Below are 22,102 nucleotides of genomic sequence, written 5' to 3' on the forward strand. Positions count from 1 at the left end.
AAAGTTTAGAAGTTTTAGAAGAAAATGCGGTAGAACGTCTTTATGAAATTGGGAGTAGGGAAGGACTTTGTAAGCGAGACTCACTCCACAAGCACAAGTCTCTAGGGAAGAAATTTCAATTAGACCACATCCAAGTGAAAATCTGTGCATTAAAAGTCACAGTTGATTAAAAGACATCCCAAAGACTGGAAAAAAAAAGATTTGTAATGCATATAGCAAATTTAGGTTTGAAAATCAGAATACACAGGGACTTCCCTGGTGGCACAGTGGTTAAGAATCTGCCTGCCAATGCAGGGGACATGGGTTCGATCCCTGGTCCGGGAAGATCCCACAGGCTGCAGAACTACAAAGTCCGTGCACCACAACTACTGAGCCTGCACTCTAGAGCCTGCGAGCCACAATTACTGAGCCCGCATGCCACAACTACTGGAGCCCGCGTGCCTAGAGCCCGTGCTCTGCAACAAGAGAAGCCACTGCAATGAGAAGCCCGCACACCGCAACAAAGAGTAGCCCCTGCTCGCTGCAACTAGAGAAAGCCTGCGCGCAGCAGCGAAGACCCAATGCAGCCAAAAATAAATAAAGAGAAGCAATGGGATAATACATTAAAGAAAAAAAAAGAAAATCAGAATATACAAAGAACTTCTCCAAATAAGTATCAGAAAGTAGAGAAACGGACAAGAGATACGAAAAGATAATTTATGGAACAGGAAACACCAGCGTCCAATAAATACATGCAAAGATGCACAACATCACCAGAAACAATTTAAATTAAAACTGCAGTGAGATGCCAATTCACACCCATAGGTTGGCAAAAAGTGTAAAGTCTTACAAGGCCAAATGTGGCCGAAGGTGTGTACCATGAGGACCCCTGAAAAATGTCTTCTCACTGTGTATTAGGGTGAAAGGTGTAGGTGCCCTACAGCTCTGCTCTCCCACTTCTGGAGAAACCTCACCCGCCAGCTCCAGGAGTCCACAAATACCCACAGCAGAACTGGTTGTAAAGCAAACATTGCAAGCCTCATGCATATGCATTAACAGGAGATCAGATAAGTGCGTTTTGATATAATCATATCAGGTAGTGTTACACACAAGCAGAGATAACTGAACTGGGGCTATAGGTTAAACATTTACCAGCACACCGCTAGGTGGAGGTTGTACTTCGGGAACCCTAAGGCCTGTGGTGGGGAGGAGGGAGGTGACTGATCTGAGCAGCCCCTGGGTAAGTCCTAGGACCTCTGTGGGCACAATCGAGGGGGTGGATTGGGCTGAAAATGAGGAAGGGTTTTCTAACAGGCCCGGCTGCCCAAGGGTGAAAAAGACTCTCTCCTAAGGGAATGACTTCCCCATCACTGGAGGTATGTGAACAGGGCTGCTTCGTGGGCAGTGAACCAAGCAATGGATACCAGAAGTGCAGAGGCGGGGTTGGATGAAGATGGTCTTTATGACCCCTCTACGCACGCCCAGGGGCCCCGTGCTTCTGTGATTCAGTGAGTTTGCAAAGTGTGGTTAAAAGAGGACTGACTGAATGAATAACCAAAGTGTGACACATCCCTGGATGGAACGCTGCTCACTAATGAGAGGGGATGGACCACGGCTCATGCAACAGCACGCGGATGGATCTCAGAAACATACGGTGTGAAAGAAACCTTGTGCAAGAGGCCGAATACCGTGATTCCATTTATGTGAAATGCTAGACAATGCAAAGGAATCTGTAATGACAGAAAGCAGCTCAGAGCTTCCATGTGAGGGTGCAGGGGGTGGGGAGATGGACTGCGCAGGGATGCGAGGAAACCTTCCACGGAAATGAGAATGTTCTCTGATGTTTGGCATGTTGACTGGTGGAGATTTCATGGGTGTATGTATCTCTGAAAATGAATGGAATTGTACACTTTAAATGGATTCATTTATTATACGCAAACTATGTCTCAATATAGATACTTAAAAACAAAAAAGAAAAAGAAAAGGTGAAGAGGCCTGGACAGGAGGCTGGGGCTGCTGCATCTTGGCCTTGGTCTCATGTACAAGAGCCTCAGTTTCCCCATCTGTAAAATGAGAGTATTGGACAAGGAGACCTACGTTCACTTCCCGTGTAGTGGTTACAAGTGTGCCGCGTCATCTGGGGCAGATTCATGAACTTCTCTGGGCCTCGGTTTTCTCATCTGTAAAGTGGGGGAACAATAGAGCCACCACCAGCCTGGGCTTAGAGCAGTGGTCGCTGCGCTGGAAGCACGCAGAGACCGCCACTGCCCTTCTAGCCTCGCAGACACCTGGTGGCTGTGGTCCAGGCTGCCTCACTCCCTATCTTGTTCCCCTGCCAACCCTGGCCTATCCTCACAGCCCCAGAGCTACCGGCAGATTGGGGCCATCTCAAGGTCCCTGAGTCGCTCTCATTACAGGTCACAAGTTCTTCAGGGGCAACTTCTTGTCTTCCTTGTTTTGTATCCACAGCAGTACCAAGCCCGGAGCCAGGTATTCAAGTGGTGTATAATGGGTGCACGTGGAATGAAGGAGGGAGTCGACTGGACCTAATTTCGGAAGAATTTCGCTTGGGTTGTTCTGGAGAAGCGGCTTTCTCAGGATGGAGGGCAGGTGCAATTGTAGTGCTGTCATGGCCATGTATGGTTGAGTAGGTTGTTTACTGCACAAGGAAGCTCCACCCCGGGGGACAAATGGGGGATAAAACCCAGTACATATAGCTCTTTCCGAGTCACGTGACCATACTCATTTGCTGTGTCTTCCCAAAGAGGTGCATTATTCTTTTTTCTTTTCTTTTCTTCTTCTTTGTTTTTTTTTTTTTTTTTTTTTTGGCAGTACGCGGGCCTCTCCCTGTTGTGGCCTCTCCCGTTGCGGAGCACAGGCTCCGGACGCACAGGCTCAGCGGCCATGGCTCACGGGCCCAGCCGCTCCGCGGCACGTGGGATCTTCCCGGACCGGGGCACGAACCTGCGTCCCCTGCATTGGCAGGCGGACTCTCAACCACTGCGGCACCAGGGAAGCCCTCTTTTCTTCTTTTTTAAATAAACATTTTATTTTAGACGTACAGAAAAATTGCAAGGACAGTAGGAGAATTCACCATATCCTTCACCCAGTTTCCCCTTACGTTCACAGCATTTACATAACCACAGTGCATTTGTCCAAACTAAGAAATTAACCTTGGTACAGTAGTATTATCTAATTTCAGATTTGTCTTGTATTTTACTACTTTTTCCATTAATTTTTTTTTTTCTTGTTCCAGGATCCAATCCAGGATCCCACATTGCACTTAGTACGTTGTTTTTGTTAGATTAACACAGAGGTTTTCCTACTTTTTCCATTAATTTATTTTTCTTGTTCCAGGATCTAATCCAGGATCCCACATTGCACTTAGTACGTTGTTCTTGTTAGATTAACACAGAGGTTTTCCTATGGGATCGGGATCGCAGCGGTTGGGAAAAGAATGTGGATTTGGGGGAGTAGTCAGGACAAAGTCCTTAGGTGGCCTGTGAGGTGCCCAGGCTGGGTCATGGGGGGACGCTTGGCCTTCCTGACCCCGGCTGGGCGCCGTGAAGTGCTTTCCACTGTCTCAGCTCAGCCCATGCAAAGCACAGAGCGAAGACGTCGAAGTCGGTTGACAGGTTTTACTCACTGGCTGGCCAAGTTTTTGGAGCCGGTTCTTGGGGAGGTAGCATTTCCCTTTCGGCAGAAGCTGTCTTTGGGAACCCTGTAACTTGTGTGGAAGGTCTGGGAAGGTTCAGATCCAGGTGCTGGAGTGACGGGGGTGGGGTGGGGGGGAAGTGGGGGGGGGATAGAGTGGGAGTGGCGCTGGCTGCCCAGCACCGGGCGCTCCAAATTCTCTGACTGGTTTCCTGGTTTGACCTGAGTGACCCACCAGGGGTGGGTGACAAGTGGCTTTGCCCATCCCCTCCTGCCCCTCGTCCCTGCAGCCGGAGGGGTGCTGGGCATGGGGAGCGGTGGCAGAGAAGAGTGAACGTGAAGCCCGCTGCGGAGATCCACTGCTGCTCCAATCCCGAGGCCCCTCGAGGCTGAGGGGGCGCACTCGCCCTCCCCACCCACGGCAGATCTCAGGCTTTGTCCCCCAGACAGCAGCCGGGGTGACAGAAGAGTTTGGAGTCACCTGGCCCTGGGTTTGAGTTCAGGCTGGGCGATCCTAGTGAACCAACTGGCTTCTAAGACCTTCTGTCTCAGCATCGTTCAAACGGGCCACGGCTCCTGAGCCAGTGCGCCCGGTCCCTGCCTCCAGCACCGGGCCTGGCTGGCGTGGGGCACTGCCCATCACTTCCCTTGACGTTTCCCCTTCTCTGTCAGCTGATCCCCACCTCCCTTCCTGCCCCATCATATCCCCCCCCATATCTCTCCCATCGTTTCGCACTCAGGGGGTCCCACAATGGCCCCCGCTTGGGGAGCACCCATGTCTTCCCCTCTGGAGAGCCCTGTCTCTGACACTAGCTTTCAAGTACCACCTCGAAGGCCCTGGCTCACCCTCTGTGTAACTCTGAGGTCCCCTCCCTGTCAATCCTCCGTGGCCCCATCACTTCCTGCCTTGTTTTATGGACACCTGTGATGAAGCCGTATCTTCCGGCTCACATCCTAGACTCACCAGTACCCGATCCTGTGCCTGGCACACAGTAGGTGCTCATTAAATGCTTATTGACCAGAACCGAGGTGAACTACGTTCTTAGGAGCCTCAGGTTCTTGGAGAACAGCTCTGGCCCTGCCCGTGGAAGTGAGTCTCCAGCCCAGAGGGTCCCCAGGTCTCCTGCTGGTGTCCCGGAGCAGGGATGCCCGGCAGGGGCCCAGCCCAGCCCCTGAGGGTCACCCTACCCTTGAGCCATTCGGCCAGACCGCAGGCTCCGCCTCCTGCAAACGGCTGTGGGGGCAGCAGCTTGGGTAAGTTCCCCTTCCGCTTCCTCCTGCCTCCTGTCTCGCCGCTGCTGCTCCTTGCTCAGGGCACCTCTCCAGCTCTCCATACCCCTGTGTCTGCAGAAGCGCTCCGGGCCCTGAGCTGTCAGCACCACCGCCCTCCAGGCCTCGGACACGATGCAGGCCATAAAGTGTGTGGTGGTGGGAGATGGGTAGGTACCCGGCTGGACTTGCTGACAGCTCCGTCCCGGGGTAGCCCTGGCACCCCCACCCTGTCCTGGTGCCCCTGGGGAAGCCCCCTGCCCTGCAGATGGAGGGGTCCCTGGGAGGCCGCCAGAGGAACGGCTCCCTTCTTCTCCCAGGGCCCAGAGGGAACCCCAGGGGTGGGCTGAGGACAGCTCCACTCTGTCTGCCCACCTCACCCCGGAAGCTGCCTTGGTGGAGAGTACAGGACTAGGGTTGGGGGTTCCTGGGGCCTCTCGCCTGCACCCTGAGAGCTGAGGCTGGTCTCCCATGGGCCCTCAGGCTTCGATTCTGTGGATGCCGGCTCGGGGTGGGGGGAGGTGGGTCCCCAGGCTGACCTGGGCTCTAGTCACTGGCTTGCGCTGCTGTGTGGCCTTGGGCAAGTCACAGCGCCTCTCAGAACCTCAGCTTGGCCATCTGGAAAGAGGCCCATGCCCGCAGGGTTGATGTGGGGCCCCTTGAGATATTTTGACTGGTTGTCCTGCACGTAAGTGTGTTTGGTGAAGCCGGCCTGGGGAACTTGGGAGCTTGCGCGGGGGGCTGTGGGTGAGGAGCAGAGGGGGGAGGGGCGTGAGAGACAGAGCTGCGGGAGGCGGAGGAAGGGGGAGGGGCGTGACTGGGGGCCAGGGTGGGCCAGGCTGAGCCGAGGCGACTTCTCAGCTGTTACATCTCAGCGACCTCAGGTTGTCATGTCCCGCTATGGGCCTCAGTTTCCTCATCTGTAAAATGACAGCTTTGATGTGCCCGTCTCTCGTGCCTGCCAGCAGCACTGTCTTAGGGTCCAGCCTGCAGGTACCGCCTGGGGTTTTCTGTAGGTCCAACCCCGACACGTTCCCGCTGGTCTGGCTGGGCAGGCCTCTTATCCAACCCTCCCATCCTACTGCGGGGCAGCCTGAGGCCTTAAGAGACTCGATTTTCCCGGCCTGGGGTGGGCTGGTTTATCAGGCAGCCCTCCGCTGATGCATGTTATCTGCCCGCCTGTCCAGCCCTGTTCACTTCTGCTTTATATCTGATCTGAGGAGGGGAGGGCGGAAGCCAAGGGCAATGTTCCAGTCACTTAGAGTTACCTTGTTGGCAGGCCCGGGGCAGGGGGTGGGGAGAAGAGGGCAGCCGGTCTCCTCCGAGCAGGAAGTGACGAAACCAAGTTGGGCAGGGGAAGGCCCAGGGCTATGTGTGCCCCCTGCCCCCTCCCAGCCCAGCAGACTGAGGGCGAAGACTGCACGAGTAATGACGATCACTACTAACTTAGTACTTACTATGTGCAGGCCCTGGGCTTAGTCACACTCCTCTGTTTTATCCTCCCACCAACCCTAATATTAGGCCCATTTTACAGTTGGGAAAACTGAAGCTCAAAGAAGTTGTCATTTGCCCAAGACCTCATGTGATTTGAATCCTGGTCTCTCTGGTTCCTAAACTCCATGCTCTTAACAGCCATGGTGAGGTGGGAGGGAAAGAGGAGGGTCAGGCTTTCCCCGGTATTTGCTGCTGCTACACTGTACCAGGACCGTGCTCAGTTCTTTCACCGGCTTCGTCTAATTTACCTCTCGGTCCATCCTATGAGATGAACTCATCTTACCCCTATTCTTATCCCTATTTTCTGGATGGGGAAACTGAGGCATAGGGAGGTTAAGTGACTTGCCTAAGATCATGCTGCCACTAGGTGGGTGATGAAGCTGGGATCTGGATCCCAGGGGAGTGATGGCAGAGCTCTGGGCAGGTACCAGGGGCCTCCTGGGGACCCCCTGCTCTTAACCCTCTGTCTCACATCCTTGTCACCTGGGGAAGCCTGTTACAATACAAATTCCCAGATCCAGCCCACACCCCTGATTCAGAATCTCTCGGGTAGGACCTTGAAGTCTGTCCTTTAACAAACACCCCAGATGACTCTTAGGTGTGAGAACGCTGATACAGGGATTCTCAGACGGGGACACTGATGCCCAGAGGGGTGGGCCTGGGTCTTCTCTGAGGGCTGGGCTAGGGGACCGGGCAGGTGCTGAGAAACCTCCCTGAGTCTCGGGCAGGGCCCATGACCACTGTCCTCTCGAACTTCCTGTCTTGCAGAGCCGTGGGCAAGACGTGCCTGCTTATCAGCTACACCACCAACGCCTTCCCGGGAGAGTACATCCCCACCGTGTGAGTTCTGTGCGTGGGCGGGGCGCTCGGAGGCTGGGGAGACACGCATCACCAAGCCCACCCCCTTTTCAGGCACATCCTGTGAGCCTGAAAGTCAGCCTCCAGCCAGTCTCTGCCTGCCAGAGCTGCCCACTGGTTCAGCCGGGGAGGCAGCAACCAGCGCCGGGATGAGTGCTGAGGGCCCCCAGAGGGGAGAGAGGCTGCCGCGGGGTGGCCAGGGAGCAGGTGGCCTTCCAGCAGGGAGATGCGGAGGGCTGGCGTGAGCAAAAGCAGGGTAGAAGAGGGGCTGGGGCGAGTCGTGGAGGGCCTCGACGCCGGGAGATCAGAGACATCAGGGCCCAGTGTGTGCCGGGGGAGAGGGCAGTGCCACCTGGAGGCCTGCCCTCGTGTTGGATGTGGTGGCAGGGCTGTCACCTGATGCACAGGTATGTAGGAGTATGTGGGGTGAATGGGAAGCATCGGCCCCCTCTCACCGGTGCTCGGTGGCCCCATCCCTCTCAGGACAGCCCCCCAACTCCATAGCAGAGCATCCAAGGCTCTGTGTGGCCTTCTCTCACCTTCCTTTCTGGCTTCATAGCCCAGTACTTTGCTTCTTGTCCCGTCTGCTTCCCGCCCCTGGTCACCAAGCACTCCCTGGGCATTTCCACCTCAGGGCCTTTGCTCCAGCTACTCCCTCTTCCTGGACTGCTTTTCCTTCCCACGTCCACATGTCTAAGACCTCCAGGCCAGCTCCAGTGTCTGCTCCCCCAGGAAGCCTTTCTGATCCAGCCTGAGTGTCTCTCACCCCCCAGAGAGATTTTGTCTGATCTTTCCCGTGATCACGAGCCTACGGAGGGCAGGGGGCCACGTCCAGTCCTTTCTGGGTCTCCCCGTTGTCTTAGGAGAGTGTCTTACGCACAGTGCAGTCTGCACATTGCCTTAGACACGATATATCTGTTTTGAGTCGACCTGAATTGAACTTCATGGACAGGCCCTAGGAGGATGGATCACTGCTACCATCTATCAAGGGCCTACTGTGTCCTGGTCCCTGGACGAAATGTCACACATGTGTGATCTCATTCGATGCTCATGGGAGGAGGTGGCTATTATTCTAGCCCCAGGGTGCCTGCGGGGGAAACTGAGGCTCACAGCAGCTAAGGGGCCTGTCCCCCAGGGTCACCAGGTGGGCTGGGCTCCCTCTACTGATATGTCTCCCTGGGACACTGGCCCTGGCTCCAGTTGCCTCAGGGTCCCCAGCCCGGGCAGGAGGACGGCAGCGAGGAGAGGGCAGAGAAACCTGGGTAGGAAGCCTGGAAAACTGATTTCTGCCCCGGTTCATTTCACAACTCCCGCTATGGCGCCAGTGCCCCTCTCCTCGTCGGCCCTTACCTGCTCGCTCACCACCAATCACCATTTGGTGCTGAGGGAGGGCTGGCTCTAGCCTTCTGGTGCTGAGGGAGGGCTGGCTCTAGCCCTGAGCGGGAAGGCAGGTGCAGAATCGGGGAGGGCAGCTCCTGCAGAAGGCCAGTCTCACCAGGACGGTGCTGGTGCTACCTGTGTCCTGTCTGCCTGTTGCAGCTGGGCTGGAGGGCGCACTTGCTCAAAGACCTTAGACCAATCGCTTCCCCTCGGTGAGCCTCAGTTTTCCCTTTCTTTAAGAGGAGGGGCAGGGCTGGGACATGCCAAGCTCATTGCCCGGGGGCCTTCCCCGTGCAGGGAGATGGGAGGCGGCGAGTTCTCTGGTGCAAGATGGTGGGACCAGCAGAGACCTAGGTAGGGCCAATTGCGCTCAGCAGCCCGGAGAGACTGGCCCCTGGTGTCCGCGAGTGGATTCGGTGGTCCTGGACAACCTTGTGGAAGGACAGACAGAATGGACCAGACAAGGTTTACCTTCCCAGGACTCTGAGGGGTTGGGTCAGAGAGCAGGGCCGGCTCCTGGGTGAGCCGTCTAGGCAGGCACACACTCGGCTGGGCCCTGCACTCGGTTTAATGCTCAGATGCCCCATCCTGAAATTCTTAATGTTTGAACAAGGGTCCCTGCATTTTCATTTTGTGCTGGACCTGCCAGGTGTGTAGCCAGGCCTGCATCCCACCGTCTTTGTCTTCCATATGGAGTTACTCGGCTCTGGACAAGCCCCCAGAGGGGCTCCTGCTACAGTGCTCGCACCCCTGTGACAGGGAGGGGAAAATAAGCCACCCTGAGCCCTTGACAGTGGAGGGTGGGGACAGCCGGGGAGAGCAGAGTTGGGCAAAACAGGTAGCCTGAGATCTCTGGCACAGAGACAGAGGTCAAGAGAGCTCTGGGGCTGGGGGTGGTAGGGTTTGCTGGGGCCGGAGGCAGATGCCAGTGGACCAGATCAGATAAGCGAGAGAGCTGAGCTGAACTTGCTGCCTGCGGGTTGGGGGATAAGAGCTCAGGGTCAAAGCCCTGTCTCACAGATGGGGAGACCGAAGCCTGCTCTGTGGATGGCCTTGTGCTGGGGGTTGGGGATACAAAGACAAGGCAGGAAGACCCTGCTCTCAGGTACCTGTGACCTAGGGGTTCTCCCCTTTCCCCCCTGCTTATGATCATTCTCAAACGGAAGCCCAGGTGAGCTTTCAAAAGCGAAAATTAGATGGAGCCTAAATTCCTCCCTTAAAACCCACCTCTTACTCCATTCTGGTCCTCAGGGACCAGACACGCCAGCCTCCCCCAGGCTTCTGCACTCACCACTTCCATCACTCAGTTCCCGGCCGAGGTATCCCCTCCCTGACACACTGTCTAAAGCAGCCCCTCCCTCCGCCCAGGCCCCCTCCATCTCTCCACCCTGCTTGACATTCTTCGCAGCCCTTCCGCATCTGCCTTCTCCTGCTGGGATGGAAGCTCCATTAGGACAGGGCCCTGGTCTGTCTAGTTCACTAGACCAGGGGTCCCCAACCCCTGGGCCACGGCCTGTTAGGAACCCGGCAGCACAGTAGGAGGTGAGCGAGCGGAGCTTCATCTGCGGCTCCCATCACTCCCATTGCTCGCATTACCACCTGGACCAGCACCCCCCCTTCCCCCCCTCCCCTGCCCCCACCTCGCACATTCCGTGGAAAAATTGTCTTCCATGAAAGAAGACATGGTGCCAAAAAGGTTGGGGACCGCGGCACTAGAGCAGCTTCTAGAACAGAGATAAGCACATGGCTGGTGCTCTGTAGCGACAGGGCCAGCCTGGCAGGCAGGGAGGGCATGTTCCAGCCCGTCCTGAGAAGGTGCTGGAACTCACACCAGCAGGGGGCTCAGCTCTGTGGGGGCTTGTCTCTGGGAAGGAAGAACACAGGTGGTTAATTTAGGTCGGAGGGGCCAGTACTTGGTTTTCACCTTCCTTTGTAAACTGGCAAATCCAGCCCAGATTCCCATGGACAGGATGATGGCAGCCTCCCTAGTGGACGTACCAAGCTTTCTGGCCTGGCCTTGCACCTCCCCCTCGCCCCATGCTCTTGCCACCGAGCGAGTTATTCCCTCACTGTGTCCTGCTGGCTCAAGCCTCCCCACTGCTCGTACACGCCCTCTGTCCCCTTGCATCCCACCTGGGACACCTCTCCGCTCCCCCATCTCCTCCAACCACCCACCTCTCTCACTGGTGGCTCCGTCTCCCAGCTTCCCCTCTGATCCTTCTCCAAGACTTTTCCACCCAGTGGCCAAGAGGGCCTTTTCCAAATGCAAAGCTGATCATGTAACCCCTGCCTGGTGAAGCCCCTCGCTGGCTCCCCGTTGCCTGGAGGACCACGGCCCGAATCCAGCAGTGGTCCATGCCCCACCTGACCTATCAATCCTCCCTGGTCCCCAAGTCACAGCCATGCATGCCCTGTGGTCTCTGTGTTCTGTGAGTCCACTTTCTTTCCCCTGGAAGCTTGGGTAGTGGTCAGGTGATGCCCGGCGCTGAGCCCCCTTTCACCTGCCCCCCATACCCCTCCTCCACTCCATGCTGGGGTCAGGGCCGGGCCTGCAGCCCTGGGGGTGCAGAAAGAAGCCACACAGACTCTGGGTGAAAGCACTCCAGCCGTGTGACCATGGGCAGGTCACTCTCGGGCTTTGACTCAGTTTCCTGCTGTGTGAAAGGGGCACCATGGTAGAATCCACTTCCTGGGCTCACTGAAACGATCTAAGTATGAAGGGCCTGGAACAGCACGTGGCACCCCTAGGTGCCCAGCCAGCGTGAGCTCCCTGCCCTCTCCACAGCTCCCAGTCAGCCCCCAGACCCCAGCTCAAACTCCGCTGAGTCTCCAGCCATGAAGTCGCAGTGACGCTTATGCCATGAGCTTTTCTGAACTGGGTAACAGGATCTAGTTCTGACTCTGCCCCCAACTGACTGCGAGATCTTGGGCAAGTCCCTTCCTGTCTGTGAGCCTCAGTTTCCTCATCTGGTAAATGGGAGTGAGGGTTGGCCGCAGTGGTGGTCTAAGGCTCCTCTGGTCCTGGCTCCCTGCGGGTCTCTGAAGTAGGGGACCCCGGGAGCTGTGGATCATTTTGTCCCTGCAGTGATCCCTCAGGGTCTGGCAGCTGGTCCTCTGTGGGGGGCCGGTGACGTTGAAGGATGAGACTGTTCAGCTCCTCAGCATCTCCCCGTGAGGTGGCTTGAATATCCTCTGTCCCTGGATCTTCCTAATGGCCCCAAGAGATAGGGCTTTTTTCACAATGGAGAAAGTGAGGCTGGGAGAAGCTGGGTTACTCACCCAGGGTCACACAACCAGGACAAGGCTTCACAAGGAACTTACTGTTCCCTCCCACCTCTGGGTGGCTATCCCCGGGCGAATCAACCCTCCTGCAGCGCATCTGTCCACTCTCTCGCTCACAAATGAGTGTACAGAGGGAGCCAGGTTCAAATCCCAGCTCCTATGCTTGTGAGCTGGTTGGCCTTGGAAGAGTTATCTGACCTCTTGGGGTCTCGGTTTCCTCAACTGTCTAATGGCAAGAACTTGAGGTTCTTTTATCTTGGGTCACTTGGGACTTCAAGACCTAATGTATGAAGGTCTCTAACCCTCTGACCAGCCCCGGAGCAGGTGTTTGGTGCTGCTACAAGTCCCAGGAACCAGCTCTTTCCCCATTGCCACGGCCCCTGAGACCCTGGAGTTGGCTCAGAGAAGACAGATGCCTTTGGCTCAAGGAATCTTGGGGGTTTTTTGGTGTCAGAATTTCAGACTGGACAGTAAAGGAAAGAGTGTCCCTGCATCCTAAGCTCATCCCAAAGGAGTGTTTCTGGCAGAAGCCGAAGAAAGCATGGACACTTCTTTCCCCATCATGCCCAGCGATGTCTCCCTGAACAGTGCCTTCCGCCTGAAATCCCACTATGGTATGGGTGGTACCAAGAGTAGGTCCACCGGGCACCTACTACGTGCCAAGTGCGATGCTGGCCTTGGTGCAGTGAGGAACAAGCCAGGCTTGATGTCTGCTCTTTGGGTGCTAAGTTCACCACAGATTACTGAGTTGGGACGGGGTGGGGGCCCCGACCTGGCTGGGGCTCGCGAAAGGCTTCCTGGAGGTGACCTTGAAATGGGACTGGAGGGAGGATGAGTAAGAGTCAGCCCAGCACCAGGAAAGAAGAAGAGTGGGGAGCCAGGGGAGGGACGTTTGCAGGAACTTTCCAGGCAGGAGGGAGCAGGGCCATCTGCGGAACTTAAGGCTGGACAAGCATGGGGTGTTAAACATGTCAGGTTACCCACTTTTTTGGGGGGCGGTTGCCTGTCACAGGACAGATGTCTTTGGAGTTGCTCTGAAGCATTACGGCTTCTACAGCCTGTCACTGAGCAGTGTTCTGGGAGGGCTTCGTGGAGGGGGTGGCATCCCAAGGGCTTCAGTTCAGTTTGGGTTAACTCTGTTCCACCTACACTCACTAGGTCCCAGTCCTGAGTCTTCAGAGATGAAATTGACATGGGCCCCGCCCTCACGGAGCCCACAGCCCATGGCGGGACAGAGACACTCTAAAACCAGTTCATAGTCAAGGCAAAGCAGTTGCCTGAGAGAGGGGACGACAAGCTCTTTCCAGGTCGGGGACAGGGAGGGAGGTGTCTGGGACGTTTCCCCACAGTGCGAGCTTGTGCGATTGCCCTGGAGGCCTCTCTGGTGTTGGCAGGGAGATTTTAGCCTCTGCCCCACCCTATTCCTTCAACATGTGCCTTTCCAGTGGCATTTCCTGAAATCTCCAGTAACTGACAGTTTTTGGTGTGCACTAGGGGTGGGCTGGAAGGCCAGGGAATTAACACCCAAGGACTTCCCTCTGCCAATGGGAGATGGAGAAGGTGGTTAAGTACCCCAGCTCCCTGCCTCCTCTGGGGGATGCCCTGAGCTCAGTGGCCCCAGCCAGACGGAGCCCCAGTTCCCGCGCAGTAACAGCTCAACAGCTGCTGTCCCTTCCCCTCGGCTGCCTGGAGTCACTTCCCAAATAAACCGCTGGTGCCGCTCCCTCATCTCGGGGTTTGCTTCTGGGGGGACCCAACCTAAGATGGGAATGAACACTCATTCAGCAAATATTGGGCGACCAGCCGCAGCGCCCAGCCTAGGAGGTGGGTAACGTGTATTCTGATCATGCCTTGGAGAGAATGTTATGCAGCCTTGAAAAATCGTCTCTCCAAAGGGTAGGTAAGGGCAGAAAAACAGTAGAGACAATGTTTTCCTCTTTCTGCTTACCTGCGTTTAAAATTTCTTATGTAATAGATCAGTATTTAAGAAAAATAAAACCCAACTGCATAGAGCTTTGTGACTTTGGTCCTGTTGTAGCCCCTCTCTGGGTCTTGGCCTCTGCCATGGAACCATGGACTGCAAGTCCCTAGACTCTGGGGCTGGAGACTGGCCCTTCTATCTTACCTGTTTCCACAGGTTCGACAACTATTCAGCCAACGTGATGGTGGACAGCAAGCCCGTGAACCTGGGGCTGTGGGACACGGCAGGGCAGGAGGACTACGACCGCCTCCGGCCGCTCTCCTACCCGCAGACGGTATGCTGCCCAGCCCTCCTCGTGGTCCTGGGCTTTGCATCCCTGTTGCCTCTGCCTGCTGAACCCTGACCCTCCCCTTAAGGCCCAGCTCGAGGAGTCCCCGCCCTCCATCAGGCCCCTGTCATTACCGTGCCCTCTGTCTTCCCAGCCCCTCTGCCTCTTGGGCTGCTGCACCACCTGGTTCTCAGTGGGTGGGGCAGGCAGACTCTGGACCAATGGGAGCTCAGGATGGCCGGCTCTGGGGGTGCTAGGGGAGGGGAGGAGTGATGGGGGCACATCTGCAGGTGGCTGTGTGGCTGCTGGGCTCTGTCTCCAGGGTGGCAAGGAAAGCGCTGGGGCTGGTGACCAGACGGCAGGTGGGGGGTAGGTAGTGAGTGCCTGGTGAGGAGCATGGATTCTGGAGTTCCAGATGGCAAATGCTTTAATCCTTGTAAACCTCACTTTCCCCATCTGTGGAATGGGGTAGCAGCAGCACCGCTACAGTGTTGTGTGAAGATTAGCCACTTAGAACAGGCTCGGGCCGTTAGGAAGTGTTGGATAAACAAGCAGCAGCCTGGTGTAGAGGTGGGAAGGGAATCCCTGCTCTGCCGAGTCCTAAGCGCCCAGCATCCCCGGGGCGCTCCAGCCCTCAGTGGCTGCCCAGGTGTGGGAGAGCCCAGGTGGGATGCCTCCAGGCCTCCCCTCACGAGTAACCCTTGTCTGACCTCCCAGGACGTCTTCCTCATCTGCTTCTCCCTTGTCAGCCCAGCCTCCTATGAGAATGTCCGGGCCAAGGTGAGCGGGATGGAGCGGGGGTCTTGGGGGGATGGGGCAGGTGACCCTGAGGGAGGGGAGCACGGGAGGGAGGGACCGCTGACTTTGGCCTGCCTCTGGGGCAGCAGAGGATGTGGGCAGAGAGGGTCCCTAGTGCCACCCAGGGCTGGCGGGGGGGACTGGGGGTGAGACTCAGAGGGGGTCTCAGAGGGGGCTGTGATAGTTAGCTTTACTCTCTAACCTGTCCTCTCTCCTCCCCACACACCCTCATGACTCCCTATTATCTCCTCCCGGCTTGGTGCCCCTCTTCTCCGCCTACCCCCTGCACAACCTCCTGCCCCCACCCACCGGCCCAGTGGTTCCCGGAGGTGCGGCATCACTGCCCCAGCACGCCCATCATCCTGGTGGGCACCAAGCTGGACTTGCGGGACGACAAGGACACCATCGAGAAGCTGAAGGAGAAGAAGCTGGCGCCCATTACTTACCCGCAGGGCCTGGCGCTGGCCAAGGAGATCGGTACAGGGCTCGGGCTCAGACAGGGGAGCTGGGTGCAGGGGGATTGGAAACATAGCTTCCAGGGCCAGGCTGTGCGATTCCACCCTGGGTGTGCCGTGTACTAGCTGTGTGACCCTGGACGAGTCACTTAGCCTCTCTGGGCCTGTGTTTCCTCCTCCGTGAACCATGGCAACAGTCGTAGTGCTGGGTGTTTGGGAGGATTAAATGAATTCACGCCCGTGAGCTCCTAGAGCAGCACTGCACGTGGGAAGCACTTTGTGTTAATTGTTATTATAATATTAGTATAATCCATAAACAGACATCGAAATAAGTGCATTTGGACAGACAGAAGCAGGGATGGAGGGGGGTGTGCCGTGGTTTCTCAGAGGACGAGCAGCCAAGTCAAGCTTGGGTTTTCCGGGAAGGCTTCCTGGAGGTGGTGCTTCTGCTTGAGTTTGAAGGGCGACGTCTTTCCCTCTGCATCCTTCTCACCCCCCATTCCTCACCCTCCTGGCTTCTCAGCCCAACTCCTCTTTGCCTCCCGGCCACTGGGCCAGAGAAGTGACTTCTCAGGGTCACGCAGCTGGTAGGTGGCAGAACCAGGATTTGAACACAGGACCACAAACCGATGGCTTGGGGGCCTCCTCGTGGTGGCTCAGGGCTGCCTGCACTAGGGAGGTGATGACCGATGGGTCTGGCCTCTTCCGTGGCGTCCAGGTCTGCTGTCCTTTGCCTGGGGACAGGGTACTTGCCCAAGAGCCTGGGACCACCAGTGGGGTTTGACCACTATGAGAAGTGGCCAAGCTGCCCAGGGTGCTCTGCTCACCACAGGGTCCGGCAGACCCAGGGTTTGGCCCCTGAACTGGTGGGGCCTGCTGCAACCCATCCCTCCCTCAGCCCTACCACTCTTCCTTCCGCCGGAACTGGGAGGGCCCTGGGGACTCACATCTTTTCACAGGAAGAGAAACCACAGCCGTCACCCCCTCCTTCATGTGACTAGCCCAGTGACATGGCCGTCTTTCCCAGGGGCCTCCGCTGCCACTTAAACCCTGGGTCCTTTGTCCCATCCTAGGGGCTCTGGCTCTCAGGCCCTCTGGTCTTTCCTCACGAATATTGGGGATTGCACCCCTGCCTTCTCTTCTTTCTGAACAGCCTGTCCCCCCGGACTCCTTCCACCCAAGACAGTGACTCTCCAGCCTGTGTCCGACCCCGTCCTTCTTAAAGCACAAGCTTTCGGATGAGATGGGGCCTGGAAGCCTGGATTCTGGTCCTGGCAATGACTGTCTGTGTGACTTTGGGCCAGTGGCTCCCCCTCTCTGGACCTCAGTTTCCCCATCCGTACTAGCCAGCCTATACACTCCCTAAAGTTCCTTTCTCCTTCATGAGGAGATGAGTTGGGGTTCCTGCCTTGGCCTCTAGCCAATCCTCTTGGAGCCAATACCAGCTGGGGGTGGCCAGGGGCAGTGACTAATGACTCTGAACTTGCCTCGGACAAGCCCAGGCCAAGGGGGAGACCTGGGGGGCCTGCAGGCTAATGAGGACAGCAGCTGCCTCTGCCCACCAGTCCCGGGTGACGCGTTGTGGGGCAGCTCTGATCCCAGCTGCTAATCACAGGATTGGGCGCTTCCTGGGTGCTGGGCCGGTGCATTCTCCTGCTTCATCGTCATAGCAGCTATGAAGGAGGGACTCTCATCATCCCACTTTACAGAGGAGGAAAACTGAGGCTCAGGGAGAAGTCACTAGCTCGAGGCCACCCAGCCGGGATGTGCCACGGCCGAGACTCGAATCCGGGCTGCGTGGCTCCCCCAGTCATGATCAGGGTGGTCTGCTGCCCCCACGGGTGGGCGACTGGGGAGCAGAGAGGGGGGACAGGCTGAGGTCCTGGAGTGGCCAGGCCTCTCCTCAGGACCCTTTCTCTAGACACCACTGATCCAGGAAGCAGGAGGGTGGCAGGTGCCAGGGAGGACGCAGCTGGAAGGTGTGGAAGAAAGGAGTGGACACTGGCTACGGTCCCTTGCAGGGAGACAGTGGCCAAATGCCCAGTGACACCCTTCTGGGCACAGAGGGTTATGGTGACGAGACTCCCAGACCCAACTCGGGGTGCTCCGTACCTGCCAGCCGAGCCCTGGGACCGCTGCCTGTGCTCCCTGGTGGGACAATGCTCCCACGTGCAAGGGAGACATCCAGCGTGTGACTCAGGATAAGTGACATCCTCTCTGAGCCTTGGTTTCCTTGTCCTTGCCCCACACTCTTTCCCTCGTCCCTGGGCTGCCCCTCCTGAGATCTTGGCTCCCCTCTCGCAGCTGTGTGTCTCTGGCCCCGGGGCATCCCCTCTCTGGGCCTGATTCCTCACCTGGGAAGCGGGGACTCACAGAATTTCTTCACAGGGTTGTCGGAAGCGCCCAGCTCAGTGCCTGGCAGGGAGCAGGTGCTGGTCAGCGTTGGTCTGCTTCTTCCCCCCACGGAAGAGCAAAGTTCCCCCTTCCTGCCCCTCTCCTTCTCAGTTTTCAGTTGCTCACTTCAGGGAGACTGCTTGGGTTGTAATGGACACAGGAGCTCTCACAGGTTCCTTCCAGAACGTCACAGAACACTGCCCCTGGGAGTGGGGCTCAGCCTACCTTCCTCACTGTCTGTGCCCCGTGCTCCAGCCCTGAGTGGTCACGTGGGAGAAGGCTGGTCCCCTCATGGGGGAATGGGTGCTCCCCAGTTCCCACTCCTCTTGCTGAGGGCCCCCAGCTGCCCCTGGCGGAGGGGAAATGTCTAGTGTGTGACTTTGGATAAGTGACTTTTCTGAGCCTCAGTTTTCTCAACTGTAAAGTGGGGAGATGCGAAGGACTGGTTAGATGACATTTGGAATGTCCTAGTGAGCGGGCCACGGGTTCCTCAGGCCTCCCGGGGGAAGACGGAGGCAGGCATGTGGGAATTTTCTAGAAGAAAGTGAGGCGCCGAGAAATTTGGTCACCGTAGCTTGAGCCCCTTTCTTGCCAGGAAGGTATCCTTCCTTAAATTAAGGGCTTTTGTGTCCAAGAAAGACACAGACCTGCTCTCGTGGGGGGGGTCTTAACCTCTCCCTCTGAGTAAAACTCCCCCTTTCCGACATGAGGAGACTGAGGCACAGAGGGGTACATGCCCTGCTCTGAGTGGCACAGCCCAGGTGGCCGCCACAGCCAGTGCAGTTGCATGGCTTGGGACGGGGTTTTGCCCAGCCCTGACCTAGGCCTCTACCCTCTTGCTGCCCTAACCTAGACTCAGTGAAATACCTGGAGTGCTCAGCCCTCACCCAGAGAGGCCTGAAAACCGTCTTTGACGAGGCGATCCGGGCTGTCCTGTGCCCCCAGCCCACGCGGCCACAGAAGCGGCCCTGCAGCATCCTCTAGGGGTAAGAGCCCCTCCCTCCCCTCCCCACGCCCCCCGCCGCCACACACACAGCAGGCTCTGGCTGGGAGGGAGGCGTCCAGCCACTGTTCGGTGGCCCTAGGTTTCATCGGGAGTGGCATTTAGGCTGGGACAGAAGAGGGACCATCAAAGGGGCTTCAGGTTGCCCATTTGCCTGAGCCGGTCCTGCTCTGTGAGCCCAGTTCCCAGAAGGAAGGTTCAAAGTGTCAGAAAATGCCAGGCGTGGTGTCACTGAGCTGAGGCAAGGCGTGGTGTCACTGAGCTGCCCCTCTGCCGTCCCTGCAGCAGGGTGGGGAGGGTCACGGCAGAAAGATACCTCAGCCCCTACCCCTTGGAAGAGGCCGCTTGAGCTGGGGAGACCTGACACCCACATATAGGGGTGGAGGTAGGACAGACTGAGTTATGAGGCTACTGGGGCAGAAGAGGGATGGGTAGGGGTTGGAGGTACCCACAAGGCTTCCAGGATGGGTGGGACAAGAAGGACGGAGAGGACTTGGCCAACCTTGAGCAAAAGCTGGGAGCTGGAATGAGCCGTGAGCCAGGAGAGCCAGGAGCGGGCTGTGGATTCTGTTTGGCCCCAAATTCTCACCCACTGCCTGTCTCCTTTCCAGGACACACCCAGCCCTCCCAGCCAGATGGTTCTGACCCTCCAGGGCCCCCACCCAAAGCCCCAGGACATCCCCGCTGGCCATGCTGCCCCCTTCCTGTGGCGTTTCTTAGCAAGATGGCTGCAGAGCTTGGCTCATCATCTTCTCTGTGCTGGAGTCCCCCCCGGGGAAGAGTGTGAATTTGTAGGTGCTGCGTCCCCATCCCCTCATGCTCCTGCCTTCCCAGGGGCCAGAGGGGAGCCCCAGGACCGATAAGCCACCCCTGTGTTGCTGTGGTCAGATGCCCCACGTGGCACCATCTACCTGTTTACTCCTCCCTCCCAAAGCCTGAATCCCCTCTGGAAACTTCGGGCCAGATGGTTGCCGGCCACCACTTATATACCTTCAGGGACGGGTCTCTTGCTCTCCCGTGAGGCAGTCTACTCCAATACTGATGGTCTTGCTTGTCTGAGGTTCTCCTACTGAAGCTAAATTAAGTGTCTGAGAAGTTTGCTCTTCTGGTCTTAGTGCTCCTTTTGGGGACAACACAAAACATTCAGATTTTCTAAATCTCTGTGGGCACCTGCCCAGCCAATCAAAAGGCTGGGTCCTGCTGACTCCTGCCACCTCTCAAGTCTTTCTGCTCCACTCACAGGATCCTGAGCTGCATTTACCTGTGACAGTCTTAAAACTTGCAGACCCTGCCAGTCGGGATTTCTGTCATTGCAGCTAGGAACCCAATTCAACCTGCTTAAGCAGAAAATAAATTTACTGATTCAAGTTTGGAAATATGACTTCAGGTGCAGCTTGATCAAGGGGACTCAAATGATGTCATCAGAGCTCACTTTCCTGTACCTTCTGATGTCTGATTCATTCTTAGGCAGGTGACTCTCAAGGGCTTCATCCTTCCCGTTTCAAGTTCAGCAAAAAAGAGCAAGTGTCTGCCCCCGGCAAAGTTCTAATTAAGGTTTACTCTGATTGGACCAGCTCAGGTCTTTTCAACCAATCACATTTGTCAGGAGAATGCTGTGTTCTGATTGGTCAAGCCTGGACTACATGCCGCACTAGAGCATGGAGCGGAGGCAGCCCTTTCAAAACCATACCCACTAGAGTGGAGGGAGGGGTTGGTTCTCAAAGGGAGACTGAGAGTTTTGCCAGAATTGGGGAATATGGGTGTCGAGCAGCCAGAAACCCCTAGTCTCCACCATTGGAGGTCCCAGGAAAGTGTCCCAACAGTGTAAGGAAGCAATGCCGGACCCAGCAGGCACAAAACACAGGCAAGTTTCTTTAAAAGAGAGATGGGGCTGCTGTAAGGATTTACGAAGCTCATCCCTAACGCGCCAAGGTACAGGATGGAGCCAGTCCCACCTCAGTGTTTGCTAATTCACAAATGCCAGACTTTCCAATCCTGCGGACGACTGTGCTTCTCTATCTAAATGTCATCCATCCATTCAACACGAATTCACTGAACACCTACTCTGTGCCAGGCATTGTTCTGTGGTCCAGCGGTACACCCAAGTTCTTGCCCTCAGGGGCTGACACTCTAAAATAAAGGTTTAAAAAAAAGAGATATAAGACCCCGTCCCTGACGACACAGAAGTTCCCCCAATTCCCAGCCAGTGAAATGATCTGGGTTTCATTTTCTGCTCTTCCAGGCTCCCGGCCACTTCCACTGCCCCTCGTAAGTCCTGAAGTTCTGATGCAAGATCTCAGCTCACTGGCCTCCTGAGAGCCCAACCCTCTTGAAAGGGATGGGGTGCAGGGGGGAAATCCCGTGGCCTTTTTTAGTTTCAGCTCAGACAAGGTCGTTATGCTTTTAAAGTGACTTCTCTGAAACAAACCAAAAAACCACTAACACCCCTGCCCCACCCCCCAACACACGACACAGATACAGACATGTATGTGTCAGAACTCACACCCTAAAACATCCAACGTTTAAAAGCCCTGAGAAGCGCCTTCCAGTGGGCCGGAGTCGAGGAGAGCCTCTTTCTGTTTCCTGCTCTTCCGGGGCCTCAAGAGGAATTCAGGACCATCCTGGTGGCCCCAAGGCCTGGCTGCACCCCACCTCCCTCGCTCATCCTGTGCTTACACCTCCTCTGCCACGTGCCTCTTCCCCTGAGCCTACCCCAGTGGATGCAGTCCTTGTTTTATACCAATAATAAAGTCAGGAAATAAATCCTCTCACCATTGTGTGGTTTCACCCGGCACATATGATCTCATTTAATTCTCCTAGCAGCCTTCCAATGTAGTACTAACATCTCTGTTTTGCAAAGAAGGAAATAGAGGCACAGGAGTTAGAGCTCAGTTCACTAAGGCAGACACTGTACTTTCCCACCTGATACCACTACTTCCACCCTCTTTGCTAACGGGATTCTAGTTTTGTGCAAAGCAGCAGTGTATTTAACCCCAGACAAAAATACTTGTTCCCAGCCTGCTTTGCAACTGGAGTTCCAAGTTCGCACAGTTCTGGCTAACAAGACATAAGTGAAAGTCAGCTGGAAAGGTAGCTTCTGTGAAAGTTTTTGTTGTCTTCCATAAAAGAATAAGGGACCCAGCCAACACTGACCATTGCCCTGGCCCCTTCCCTGATGAATACTGATGAGAAGTCTGGAGCTGCAGCAGCCATCTTATGAACCTGAAGCGACAAACATGAAAATACAACCTAACGTGCTACGAATGGAGTAGCAGAAAGATAAAAAG

The 22,102-nt window shown here is 56.2% G+C and overlaps 1 protein-coding gene across 3 annotated transcripts; it reads left to right on the top strand.

Annotated features, from left to right (window-relative positions):
- Nucleotides 1-4,933: 4,933 nt before the first annotated feature.
- Nucleotides 4,934-21,565, top strand: RAC2 (Rac family small GTPase 2). Of its 3 annotated transcripts, none has more exons than XM_060165129.1 (7): nt 4,934-5,072; nt 7,165-7,236; nt 14,054-14,171; nt 14,883-14,945; nt 15,281-15,440; nt 18,666-18,798; nt 21,058-21,565. In XM_060165129.1, exons 1-6 carry the CDS (start codon nt 5,038-5,040, stop codon nt 18,794-18,796), a joined length of 579 nt encoding a protein of 192 aa, XP_060021112.1. In that variant the 5' UTR covers nt 4,934-5,037; the 3' UTR covers nt 18,797-18,798; nt 21,058-21,565. The 3 variants fall into 3 exon arrangements, with proteins under 3 accessions (XP_060021112.1, XP_060021111.1, XP_060021113.1); XM_060165128.1 differs by lacking the exon at nt 21,058-21,565 and adding an exon at nt 19,427-21,045; XM_060165130.1 differs by lacking the exon at nt 21,058-21,565 and adding an exon at nt 15,783-15,786 and having other exon boundaries at nt 18,666-18,726.
- Nucleotides 21,566-22,102: the final 537 nt, after the last annotated feature.

Source organism: Lagenorhynchus albirostris, chromosome 11 (genome assembly GCF_949774975.1).
Source record: "Lagenorhynchus albirostris chromosome 11, mLagAlb1.1, whole genome shotgun sequence".
Classification (NCBI taxonomy): domain Eukaryota; kingdom Metazoa; phylum Chordata; class Mammalia; order Artiodactyla; family Delphinidae; genus Lagenorhynchus; species Lagenorhynchus albirostris.

Excerpts from the sequence above, each read along its gene's own strand:
- RAC2 (XM_060165129.1), top strand. The coding sequence starts at position 5,038 with ATGCAGGCCATAAAGTGTGTGGTGGTGGGAGATGG. Across the intron at positions 5,073-7,164 it reads TGTGTGGTGGTGGGAGATGG|AGCCGTGGGCAAGACGTGCC; the intron begins GTAGGTACCCGG and ends CCTGTCTTGCAG. Across the intron at positions 15,441-18,665 it reads GGCGCTGGCCAAGGAGATCG|ACTCAGTGAAATACCTGGAG; the intron begins GTACAGGGCTCG and ends GCCCTAACCTAG.